This window comes from Pinus tabuliformis, chromosome X (assembly GCF_031772625.1).
Source record: "Pinus tabuliformis cultivar Carrire ecotype Pingquan chromosome X, CPIR1, whole genome shotgun sequence".
NCBI lineage: Eukaryota > Viridiplantae > Streptophyta > Pinopsida > Pinales > Pinaceae > Pinus > Pinus tabuliformis.
In genome coordinates, this window is record NC_142308.1 from 629534235 (window position 1) to 629546706 (window position 12472).

At 35.0% G+C, this 12472-nt stretch overlaps 1 protein-coding gene across 7 annotated transcripts; it reads right to left on the reverse strand.

The window, feature by feature from the left end:
• Positions 1-582: 582 nt before the first annotated feature.
• LOC149141573 (F-box/kelch-repeat protein At1g67480-like) lies at positions 583-6600 on the reverse strand. 7 transcript variants are annotated; one of them, XM_089446717.1, is made up of 5 exons: positions 6505-6600; positions 6193-6348; positions 3015-3096; positions 1766-2852; positions 583-1539 (listed from the first exon to the last, which is right to left on the reverse strand). In XM_089446717.1, exons 4-5 carry the CDS (start codon positions 2497-2499, stop codon positions 912-914), a joined length of 1362 nt encoding a protein of 453 aa, XP_089302843.1. In that variant the 5' UTR covers positions 2500-2852; positions 3015-3096; positions 6193-6348; positions 6505-6600; the 3' UTR covers positions 583-911. The 7 variants fall into 7 exon arrangements, with proteins under 7 accessions (XP_089302843.1, XP_089302847.1, XP_089302842.1 ...); XM_089446721.1 differs by lacking the exon at positions 6505-6600 and having other exon boundaries at positions 3015-3087; positions 6193-6489; XM_089446716.1 differs by lacking the exon at positions 6505-6600 and having other exon boundaries at positions 6193-6489.
• Positions 6601-12472: the final 5872 nt, after the last annotated feature.

A 12472-nucleotide genomic window follows, 5' to 3' on the forward strand; every position in this document is an offset into this window, starting at 1 on the left:
ACTAATCTAAAAAAACTAATAAATTTGGAAAATATATCTCAACTCAACTAGATCTACCCAAAAACTAAGAACATACTCATCCAATAATCCTAACAATCAAATATAATCTCACACATAAAACACATACTCCAACCCACCAACATGCAGAATAAAGCAGGGTAGAAAAAGCTCAGAAAAGTTCAATAAAACTTCGACTTTCAAATATGTTTTCCTGAACTTACAATTTATCATTACACCATAGTAAGAATATATGCTAAAAGTAAAGAAAAGTCAGTGCTTTAATTTACATTGACAGCATGTCCAGACAATACTAAACCCACAATCGCATCAAGATAACACTCAAATCCACAAAGAGACTGCGCACCAAGAAAACACTCAAATCCACAAAGAATCCTCAAATAAGAAAATCCGTTATCATAGTTAGAAACCCCAGCCTTCATCGAAGAACAATCGACATGGTAAAGTATCTCCCAGTGAACAGACAAGAAAATCGAATGTACATAAACCTTTAGTTTTTAAGGAGTAAAACGCAGTTTTTGTTCAAAGAACCAAATTAAAAACCAAATCAATGCATTACGAAAATCCATCGAATATAATATCCCCACAGATTAAAATTGATAAGCTTACAAATTGAATCGTAATTATGTTCAGAATAAATTATCAATAAAGCCGACCATGCTTCATCTAATAATGCCAGGGGTATAAAACTGACAATGCTTCATCTAATAATGCCAGGCCTCTAAAACTGTTATGGAGTTCTTCAGAAATATCATTCCAGCAAATATTCAATATAATGCCTGACTAAAAAAATTGAACATGCCACAATTGAGAATTACCATAAAAGTTGTCCCCGTCGAAACATAAGCAAAACCTCAGAAAAGATGGTATCAGCCAATTCCCAGAAATCCATCTCAGGCTGTGATAGTCACACTACACATACAAGTGCCAGAGGGTCTAATAGATGTAACCTGCCACTCTGAACCTGGCAGAGAATTTGGATCATAAACTAGTGTCTCATACAGGGGTTCCGCTTTAGTGGAAAACAACAATAGCTTTCCATTGAGAATACCAAAACAAAAGCCTACAGTCATGCTGTTTGTCAGTGGAACAGGAACCCTTTTCCATGAATTTTTGGCTGGGTCAAAGACTGCCAATTGTCTTTCGTTCTTCCACTCAATGCAAAAGAGATTTTCATTCAAAACAGCATGAGCAACAACCATAACACAGCCATTCTTTGTTTCATTCCACACGTGCTTTTCGGGGTCATAAATATCCACATACCTTGAATTCCCAATGGTGAAACTTGAACGGCCGCCCATGACATACAGCTTATCTTCTAGCCCACAAGCAAAGCAACCCCATCTTGGACGTTTCAGACTCTCTATTAGAGTCCACTTATTTCGTTGTCTATCAAATACCTCAACACTAGACAGACCCTCCCCATCTGGTCCATGACCTCCAATTGCATAAACAAGGTCATCAACCACTGAACAAGCAAATTCAAAACGTGCCACATTCATCTTTGCAAGCAAACTCCACCTGCACTCACAACCATGGAGCTGGCTTGTTAGAACTAAATAAATTCCATGATATGTTGATGAAAGCTTAAAAGAACTAAAATTAAAATGAAACCTTAACAAGTGAAATGGTGTTGGAAGTTAGGATTCTAGGGGTAAAGTCTTCTATACTTGTATTCATATCACTAAATATGCGAGGAAACTTGCATTTGTGCAAATCTAGGACAGAATAGTGTGAAGAAAATAACCTATTTAATATTGGATCATAACTGTATGTATCTGCTGAAGCCTCTGCTGAGTAGCCATTATCAACCAACCCACCAATGACCATTAGTTTTTCATCTATCACGGCAAACCCAAAAGCTCTCTTCAAAGGACCAGGCATGGATGGAAGAAATTCCCATTTACCACGGGCAGAATCAAGAACTTGCCACTGCATTTTGCCACTACATGAATCTGCAGTCAGCACATAAAGCCATTCTTCAAGGGTGCCAGCTAGTTTTCTTGCCATATAAAATTCATTGCTCAGAATGAAACTCCTCCATGCTTTCGAAACAAATCTCAGTGACTGAAAATCTGAGCGAGGTATTAGTGCAAGACAATACTTGGCAACATCATCAGGAAGGCCTGGCAAAAGAGCAGATTCATTATCACGATCATTACATAGAATACTTTTTGATATACATTCCTGCTGAGCTGAGGACCTGACACGGGCTCTAGTGGCTTCTCTCTTTGTGAATGCCTTCACTATTGGAAAGGCTTTAGTCAGTGGCAGGGTTTTCAAAATATTGTCAAAATCAGCATCAATGGCGTCTTTCTCAACTATCAGATCACTTTTAGATGAATCCATGCGTTCTTTTTGTGGCCATACTACATTTTCAACTGAGCATGGCAATTTGGTAGGTACAGCACCATTCATTAAAATGGTTCTTCCAGTATCATGAGCTGTCCCCATAGGGCAAAATCTTGCAAGAGGGAACATTTATCCAAGTCCTGTGACAGCCAAATATCCCCGATTGCCTGATTTTTATATGGTGACCAGTTGCTCTCTAAATAATCAAACACAATGTCAGCACGAGCTGCTGTGCCAAATGGGGTATCATAGAGGTTCAAAATACCCTTCACTCATGGGAATTTTGGGGGACCAAAGTTTACAAGATGATGAAATATTGACTAGCCCCTTTATATCTGCTAAAACTCTTTCGGGTTTGTATTGGTTAGGAGTCAATGCCATTCCAAGAACGATACTCAACCTGCCAGTTCTAAAATGACAGTAAGAAGGTTCGGGTTGAAAATTACAAGAAAAATTGTTGGAAGCGCACATTTCCTTGCTATCTGTAAATACATCAGGGAGAGAAACCAGCATTAGAGTTTGGTCTTTTGCTTTTCATTGGTAGCTCAAAATTCAAATCCATCCTAAACCTATCGAAGTCAACTTAGAGAAACATGAAGAGTCCTGATGACCATAGGCTAGTTATTTCAAAGATCAAAACATACCGATTGCAACCACAGAACTGTCAATAGTCTTAGCCCCCAACCTCGGCCATGTTTACAATGTTATGCAAAATACCTGCAACGCCTGTAAATGACTCAAAAATACATGTCTTCTGCAAATTAAAGGCGAAGCGTAACACATAAGGAAATATATTTTGAAACTCATCAAAATGAAATCATGAAAAGCTGCTGAAACTGATATGTTCCAAATAAATATCCCTGCGCTTAGATTATGGTAATTCAATTTTTTTATTCTCCAAGAGATATTATTGTGAACTAAAGGGTGATCAATTAATGTGAACTTTTATCAAAAACTCTTTGCTCCGCTTAACAGATCAAATTATAAGGAAGACGCAATAAATTAATATCAGAATGAGAGTGCCAATAGCGGTCTACAGAGAGGGTTGAAACTTGAAAGTGCTCATGATTTCTGAAATTCCTTTCCATAAAGTTCTGTTACAGTTTAGGCTCAGTCCAGGCCATTACCCAGAGTACATTCTCAAGTTCTAAATTGGTACATTCATGATGGTTGACTACAGTAGCACTAGCTCCTCTTCTACCAGTAGTGCAAATTAGTGAATCTCTTCTTGTACAGAGCAGTACCTATTTCTATTCCTGTTTTTCACTCCTTTGTACTCTATTTTATTTGCACTGAGGTAGGAACCTTATAGTTTCCTTTGACTCTCCCACATTGTCATTATGACTTGTATTTTCTAGTCTACATAGAAGGTTCACACTGTTCATGATTTTCCAAAATTCTTTTCCGTAAAGTTTTTTAATTGTTTAAGCTCAGTCCAGGCCATTCCCCAGAAGACATTTTCAGACTCTGTATGGGCACCTTCACCCTCTTCTACTTTTAGTGCAAAGAAGCTAATCTACTCTTAGTGCAAAGAAGCTAATCTACTCTTGGCATAGAGCAGAACCTACTCGTATTTTTTTAAGAAGGTTTACCTTGATTTTAAGAAGGTTTAACTCTATTTTCAACGCTCTTTAACTCTTGCTTTTGGACTTAATGGTTGCCTTTGACACATTGTCATTATAAGTTTTAATGACAATTAATAGATTTTTTGGTCATTTTTAATTACCAATATAATCTCGTAATTTCTTTTGTTTTCTTTATCCGACTCCAGAAAGGCTTTCAATTTATTTGGGTAGTTTTTACTACCAATATAATTTGGTAAATTTCTTTTGTTTTCTTTCTAAATCTTCAGAGAGGCTTTCAATCTTGTTGTTATCCAGCACAAGCACCAGCACCGCATACTACATGCAGATGCCACAAAACAGACCAGAAAAGGAAACCAATAATATGCTATGCAAAATGAAATTTCTTTCCAAGTTTATTGATTCGTTAATTCTCATGGTTATATCATATCTATATGTAAATAGAAATACTAGAAAAATACAATTTCTAATAAAAAATATTTTAATAATATTAATAATAATTAAAAATTTATTCTTACACAAGTGTTATTCTAATCTTTTTAAATTTATTTCTTTTTCTATTACTAAATATTAATAAAATTTAACTAATAATTTTATATCATCAAAAGATATTATAATTAAAGGAATTTGAGATTTAACTAATAATTTTATATCATCAAAAGATATTATAATTAAAGGAATTTGATTTATTTCAGGCTAAATAAATCTCGAGTTAAAATTAAATTATAATTAAAGGAATTTGATTTATTTCACATTTAATAAATTTCAAGTTAAAATAAATTATAGTGAAAGGAATTTGATTTATTTCACAGTCAATAAATCTCAAGTTAAAATTAAAAATTAAAATATATCTAAATTGATATGCATCGAATAACAAAGGAATTCAAAAATTATAATTATTAACAACATATTACTTATAAAACCCATGAAAAGCAAGATTAAAAGAGGATTATGAAAATTAACAAAATAGTCTTAAACTATTTTAAATTATAATGTATGAATAAGATAAATGGAAACATTGTCCTGAAGTATGTGTGTTGAGAAGCTATGAAAGCCCACTAACTGTAATGTGTCATTATAAGAAAATAGTTATAAAATTATATATAATTGGTATTTTGTAATTATAATTGGGTTTATTTTGATAGTTAGGAAGAATGATTAGTATTTTTCTTATCCAAGTTCAATTCTTTCAAGTGATGTGATGAGCTTTGTTGTAATGGCTTCAAGTTTTATTATTGAATCTAGACTCTAAACAACCTTTTGTTGTAATGGCTTCAAGTTTTATTATTGAATCTAGACTCTAAACAACCTTTCTAAGACTAAATTCCTCCTTAATAAAAGATATTTCTAATAAAACTGGTATATAACTGGTATTCCTCCTAATATAATTGGTATATAATTAGGTTTATTTTGATAGTTAAAAAGAATGATTAGTATTCTTCTCATCCAAGTTCAATTATTTTAAGTGATGTGATGAGCTCTATTGTAATAACTTCGAACTTTATTATTGAAGCTAAACTCTAAACAATTCTTCTAAGACTAAATTCCTCCTGGTATAATGATATTTCTACTTTAAAAAACAAACATTTTGCCTAATAAAAAACCTGGAAAAAGAAGATCTGAAATGAAATGAAAAAGGTTTGTGCTCAAGGTGGTTAATGTTATTCTTCCAAACTAAAGAAACAAATGATACATTTAAAAACTGAGACAAAAATAGGGGTAACTCCGAAAACTCTATGGAACAAAGCCAGAGCACCTCTGCTGCTTTGCATTCCACGTAAGTTAGAAAAATGTGAAATGGGAAATCAGAGTGTTTACACAGAATCTCATATGATCATGAAGTATCTGAACTATCTGTATTTCTTTCTTTCCAAAATATTTGAAAAGGGAACAGAAGAACTGAAAATCTAGCAATCACACCAGACAAAACTTAGTATTAACCCTTTAAATTAGAAGCCTACAAGTCCTAATTTGGGTCACTAGCATACCATGTAAAATGCTTTAAGAACTTCAGTAAGAGACAGTCATTAATAAAAAATGAGCAAGGAACCAGAGAGGAGTTAAGAATAGGCAGAGGAACGAACCGAAAAATGTGAAGGCCGGCGACCCCAAACTTTCTTTCGTCTTACAAATGCGTGCCTATTTTCTGTGTTTTTTCACTAGATATCCATGTTTTTTCAAGGAATCCAAGCTCACTACCTAGCAAATAGTGATCTTATGTAACTATGGAGATCCGTACCTCTTTTATTGACAGGCATAGCGCAGGAAAATACACAAATAGCCCGCGAACTTTACAGCGTGAAAAATCGACAACGTGATTTGAAAGATTCGAACGGCGGGCCAAGTTTCTGTCAAACTCAAGTCATGTCATTTTTTTTCCATGCGCACAGGGTTGCTATAGACATGGATAGGCCGAATGAGCGTGCGATTCGCGAGGCAAGTGGGAATAAGAAAAAACAATGCATCAGATTTTCCACAAAACCTTCAAATACAAAACATAACGCAGCCACAGCATTAACAACAATATAGGCACAAAGAGTAATTGACTTACAGTGATTTCTGGAAAAGTACTTGAAAATGCAAGGTGGGCAGCCTTGAAGTATTCCTGGGCAGAATAATTTTTAAATATTTTAACCAGAAAGCACAAGATCACAATTAAATACTAAATATGTTTATGTGTTAAAATAATATTAAAGCAATACCGACTTGATCTATCCCTCCAACCAACCAACCAGAACCAACTCCACAGATTACGACCGCTTGGTATACTTCCAATTTCAATTATAAAATCGATGAGAAATTGTACTTTTGGCTGGAACGAGGAAAATGCGGGAACGAGATAATCGATGAAACAATAAAAGTTTATCTGTGACAGGTATACAATCAGATAGACATTATTTTGTAACCTGTAAATCTTTAATTGAATCAGGTATCCACAAGATTTGACAGTGTGAAGATCAGTCTTTAAATTGAAAAGGATGTCAGATTTGACAGTGAAAGCTCGTGCTTACTATTTTATGGAACCATTGAAGCGATTTCTAATGGAATCAACATGTGAAACCAGGTCATTTTCACTCCAAACCAGAACTTACGCACACAGTTTTACAAGTTGTTTGGAAATCAGAGAATATATTGGTAAAATGAGTAAAGTGGTTTACAAGTAATTTTTTCTTGTTATAATTTTTGCTAACAATGTAGCATAAAATTTAATGATTTTTATAGTTTTTTTATGGTTAAGTTTTATGCAGTTGAGTGACCCCAAGGGCATTATTTTGTATCTTTGGAATGTTATCCTACCATTTCCTTTTTATAACTTTCCTTTTCCAACATGTGGACCCCTCTATTATGCTAGAGGATAACTGCAAGATGTCATATTGCAATCATTGCTTTTCTTTATATATTCCACTAATATTATAATATTTCTTCTTTTAGGCTGGTTTAAGTAGAGAGGATAAGATGTCAGGCTCTCATTGTTTCTCTTTATACTCCAATAATTCTTGTTGTTTTAAATTTCTTTTAAAATATAATTATGATAATATCATAGGATAAGTTTAAAGATGAATTTATGGGGAGCAAATTTTTACTGGCATTTGGTTATATAATTTTTTAGTGAAACCGTAATTTTTCATTATTTAATTTATATTTTTTGAATGAATAAATAAGTTTTGTATTTTGAAAAATATCTGTTCAATTTAGTATTTTGAAATATCAACCATTACAATATATAATTTTAGTAATTAAAAAAAAAAAAAAAAACTATGTGATTTTAGGCAAAATTGATAAGAAATTTGTATCAAACAAAGTGAAAAAGTAAAATATTTAGACTATGTTAATATGATGTATTTTATTGAGAAATTTATATTTTTTAAATGTAAAAGTATATATAAAAATTTAATTGAAAATTGACCACAAGGCCTCAGCAACGGGGTGTATTGTTAAGTCACTCTATGATGTGAAAGTCACTGGTTCAAAACTTCCTGGCCACACGTTAAGTGTGTCATCATTGGAGGACACGGACAACTTGACAAAAGAAAAAATAACTGAAATTAATTTTATTTCTTTTTATTCTTTGGAATTTTTCTATTTGTTAGGTTTATTATTGGGTTTTCAATAGTGTGACAACCTAGCTTCTTATTGGTAGTTTTGGGATCCTAACATCTCTTCCGGCCCTTATTTGTTTCAAAATTCACCACTATTGGACAACCTTCACCCTCTTCATTATGTTTCTCAAACACCAAGTGGCTGAATTTTTTCTCCCTATAGTGGTTAAGAAGGATAGTGCACCTAGCGGTATTCTAATTGTTTGGTAGCATTGGTTGGTTATCTCTTTGTGTATGCTTAGATGGTTGTGGTGGGTTCATCAACTATAGGATATGCTCATATGGTTCATGATTGTTGTCTTCTATGATCTTTTTGGTAGGAGGTTGTCACACCATATTTTTTGAAGATATTCTTGCACTTGATCACCTTTCCCCTACTCCAATAACAATTAGTCCCTCACTTCAAACCCTCAAGCCTCTAACCCCCTCTTGTAGTTTGCCCTCACATAGCTATAGATAATGTAAATGGATTTATATCTTCTTTAGGCTCAACAAATTATTGACAATGTGAATCTTAAAACCAATGCTATCTTGCATCTAATCCAAACCTTTAGTCTCATTTTTCAATTTGATCAACGCTCTTCTTTGGATTGCTTGGAGATGGATGCTAGTTTTCTTTAGACATGCAACGCCTTCATTGTAGTGTAATTCACATAAAATATAATGCAAAACCCAAGAACACAAGAGCAAAAGAGAGATAAATTGTAGGAAATATCTCTTTGATAATGTAAAATAGGGAGTTATGTTCACTTGCCTCTTCAAGGGGGCAACCTCCAAGAACAATGCTCCAAATAAATAATAATGCTTGACAAAACATTACATAACCTTCTATTCTATACATAATTATCCATGAAGAATCTTAACTACCTATGGATCCCTTATAATGAGGGATGCCCAACTAATTTAGGTCATATTAATACAAATAACCTTTTTACAATAAACACCAATTTACTAATTATGTAATGGGCCTTATTAAAAAAAGGTGGCCTCATACTATAATAAAGTATCGATGTAAGGGGGTTAGGGTTAGACCCTAACATGTCATCCCCCTTTGTATTCCTTAAGCCTGTAGGTGAGAAAATTGTTGGAAAATCACTATTAGTTCCCATGTGGCATCTTCTGGTTGCATATCTTTCCACTACTTCCTTGATAGTGCACTGCACAACTGGTGCTCTTTGGTATTCAATATTGCTTTAGGCTAGAGCTAAATGAAACCTTCTTCATCAAGTTCTGGTCAGTTGTTTTGCACTTTGCAATTTGATCCCACAACCTTCTATAACAATACACATGAAAAACTAGATGAATCTTGGAGTGGGTTAGAAAAGCTAGCTTATTGGAAACCTGGCCAATTCATTGTATGATTTGATAGGGCCCATACAACTTAGAAGCTAGCTTTCGAGAAATTTTATCTTTGAGTGATTTATATTTATAAGTTGTAGGTGAAGGAACACTTAATCCTTTTCGACAAAAGCATGTCTAGATCTATGTTGATCTACTTGTTGTTTCATTTAATTTTGTGCCATAACCAAGTTTTCATTAATGATACATATAATAGTTTATGTGGTGTGAAGCGTTCTATCTACTACATGAACCTTGGACACACACATAGGATGCCAATTATAGGGACTTTTGGCCATAAACTACTCCACGTGGTATCATTTTGGTGTCTCTATGATAAGTGGTATTGTACCACCATTTGGTAAGGGGAAGCTATTATGCCCACTTGTGTGGATTTATAGAAGCAAAGCATTTTAGATAGGTTTCCAAACACGTGTTGACTACTTATGTTTAACCATTAGTTTGAGGATGATATGTAGTTCTCATATTCAACAATGTACCTTGAAGTTAAAACAGATCATGTTGAAAATGGCAACAACAAATGATATAAATAGCATTGCTATAAATAGCATTTCAGGTACCAGTGTTGGATATACAATAAGGAATGATAAAATATAAATGCTAAAAATAGCATTGCTATAAATAGTATTTCGAGATACATTCCAATTTTAGTTAGTCCCTGAACTAAAATTGAGAATTAAAATTTGAATTTGATCTTAACAGTTGTTTGAAAAATAATTAATTAATTCATATTGAGTTAATTAGTTGGAGAAAATCAAACATGAAGTCTATGTGAAGACATGCAACAATTTCCCCTTTGATTGAGGAAGTTATCCCATGATTAAGGAGATCAGGATGAGTTGTATTGAGTTAAGTCCTGTTAGATTAGTTCCAACAGTTTGTGGAACTGATTGTGAGTTCAATTAGTTAATACATGCATGCATGTAACTACTGTACTTCAGATAACTGAATATTCTCTCATAAATAAGTCATGCATATCAGTTCAGTCAGAGACCCAGTTGAGATCAGAGGAAGGGACAGTGTACTGTCAGTTGGAGGAATTTTCCTATATAGGAAACTCATCCATGCAGAAGGAATTATCTCCTTCAAGGATTGTGTAGTTATTTCTGAGTTTGGTGAGTTGTGTGAGAGGTGAATTCACACAGGTGGCAGCCAGAGGACCCAGAAGAAACTGTGCAAGGAAATAGGAAGCTTGGAGGGCAGAGGAGAAAGTTTGTGAGAAGCCTTTGATTGTCTATGAACAGCATTGAGGGATTGTAATGAGAGTTGGATAGCTTGTGAGCTAAAGCTTTGTGTAATCCGGACATATTTCCACTTGTATGATAATACAGAGATCGAGGTTTTTTAGCTGAGCCTTCCCCCAAAGTATTCTTCTATGTTCATGTGTGATTGATTTCTCTTCATCTGTTATATGTGTTCTATTTGATCTTGCTCAAAATCGATTAAGCTTCCGCAAGTTTGTTTGTAGAAGTAGATCAAGTATTTTGCTTTAGTATATTGCATTATCAGGTGATCTACAGTGGGAAATTCTCCATGGATCAGAGAAAAGGTGATCAAAGTGAAGAACAGTATACAAAGAAGGGAGAAGTTTGAAGTTTGAAGTTCCTGATTATAGAATTTGAATTCTTATCACATCTCAAATTTCACCAATGGCATTCAACGGTTTGAGACTCGAGTATGCCCTTGATGGCAGCTTGAATTATATAGCCTAGAAGGATCGCATGGAAGTAGTATTAGAGGACAACTGTTTGAAGGACTCCATTGATCAAGAAGTCCCCAAGCCAGCAGTTGCTAATGCCCAAGAATTGGCATAATGGAAGAAATGTGTGGCTAGAGCAAGGAGGATTCTTCTGGTGGGAGTTCGAGACCACATTGTCTCGAGTCTCCATGGAAAGGAGACACTGTTTTCAATGTGGAAAACATTGAAGGATCTATATCAGAACAACAACGATCAAAGGAAGCTGGCGTTGAAAGACAAGCTTCGGAAAATCAAGTGTGAAAAGGGCAACACGATCTCTACATATCTAAACAAGCTCACCACCTACAGGGATGAGCTTGGAAGTGTAGGAATCACGACAGCCGATGATGACATGGTGAGTCTTTCTCTCCTCGGTCTTCCTAAGAGCTCGCATAGCTACCAAGACTCGGTAAATGGAAGAGAGAAACTGCCAGATTGGGAACGACTATGGTCGAATTCGATGCAGGATGAGATTAGGAGAAGCACCAAAGATGGTTCTTCATCCAAGGAGGATGAAGAAAATTGTACCTTAGTGAGTAAGGCAAAGAAAGGGAAGGAGAAGTATTTTCATCCCAAATCGAGTTCTTCCCATGGTGGGAAGAAGATTGACAAATCAAAAGTGCGATGCTTTCATTGTCATGAGGTGGGCCATTATGCAACAAATTCTCCATTGAAGAAATCCAAGGTGGGATCCAAGGAAGGATTTGAAGGTGAGGCATTGGCCTCTCAGTTCAAATTAGATTTTACCCTCATCGCATGCATGGTTTCATCGATGCTAGATTGTGGTTGGTTTCTTGACAATGGAGCCTCATTCCACATGACCGGCGATAAGAGTTTGTTCAATACCTTGGAGGAGAAAGACCTTCAAATACTCATAGCGACGGGTAATGATGAAAAGTATAGTGTTTCAGGTGTGGGCACAGTTTCTTTTCGGAGGGAGCATGGAGCTCGCATTACCTTGACAGATGTGAATTATGTGCCAAGACTAAAGAAGAACTTGGTATCGATCGCGATGTTGGAAGACAAAGGCTATGATGTAGTCTTCAGTAAAGGAAAGGTTTTCCTTAGACACATCACCACGAGACAAGTGAACCAGATCAGTTCACGAGTTAAGAACCTGAATGCTCTTGAGGTTCAAGATGCATGCAAAGACTTCAGGAGCAAGGAAATTGTTGGAGACTTGGTGGTTGAGAGGGAGAATACATTACCTCTCAATATGCAGTGCCAGAAGAAGTCTCAGACAATTGTGGAGGAGCCATAATTGGTGAAGCAGCTTTAGGAGGTTGTGGAGCAGCCACAACTGGAGAAGTCGAGAGAATATC

Coding starts and splice junctions, on each gene's coding strand:
- LOC149141573 (XM_089446717.1), bottom strand. CDS start 2,499: ATGTTCCCTCTTGCAAGATTTTGCCCTATGGGGACAGCTCATGATACT. Junction 1,540..1,765: donor TATGATCCAATATTAAATAG/GTTATTTTCTTC, acceptor TTGTGAGTGCAG/GTGGAGTTTGCTTGCAAAGA.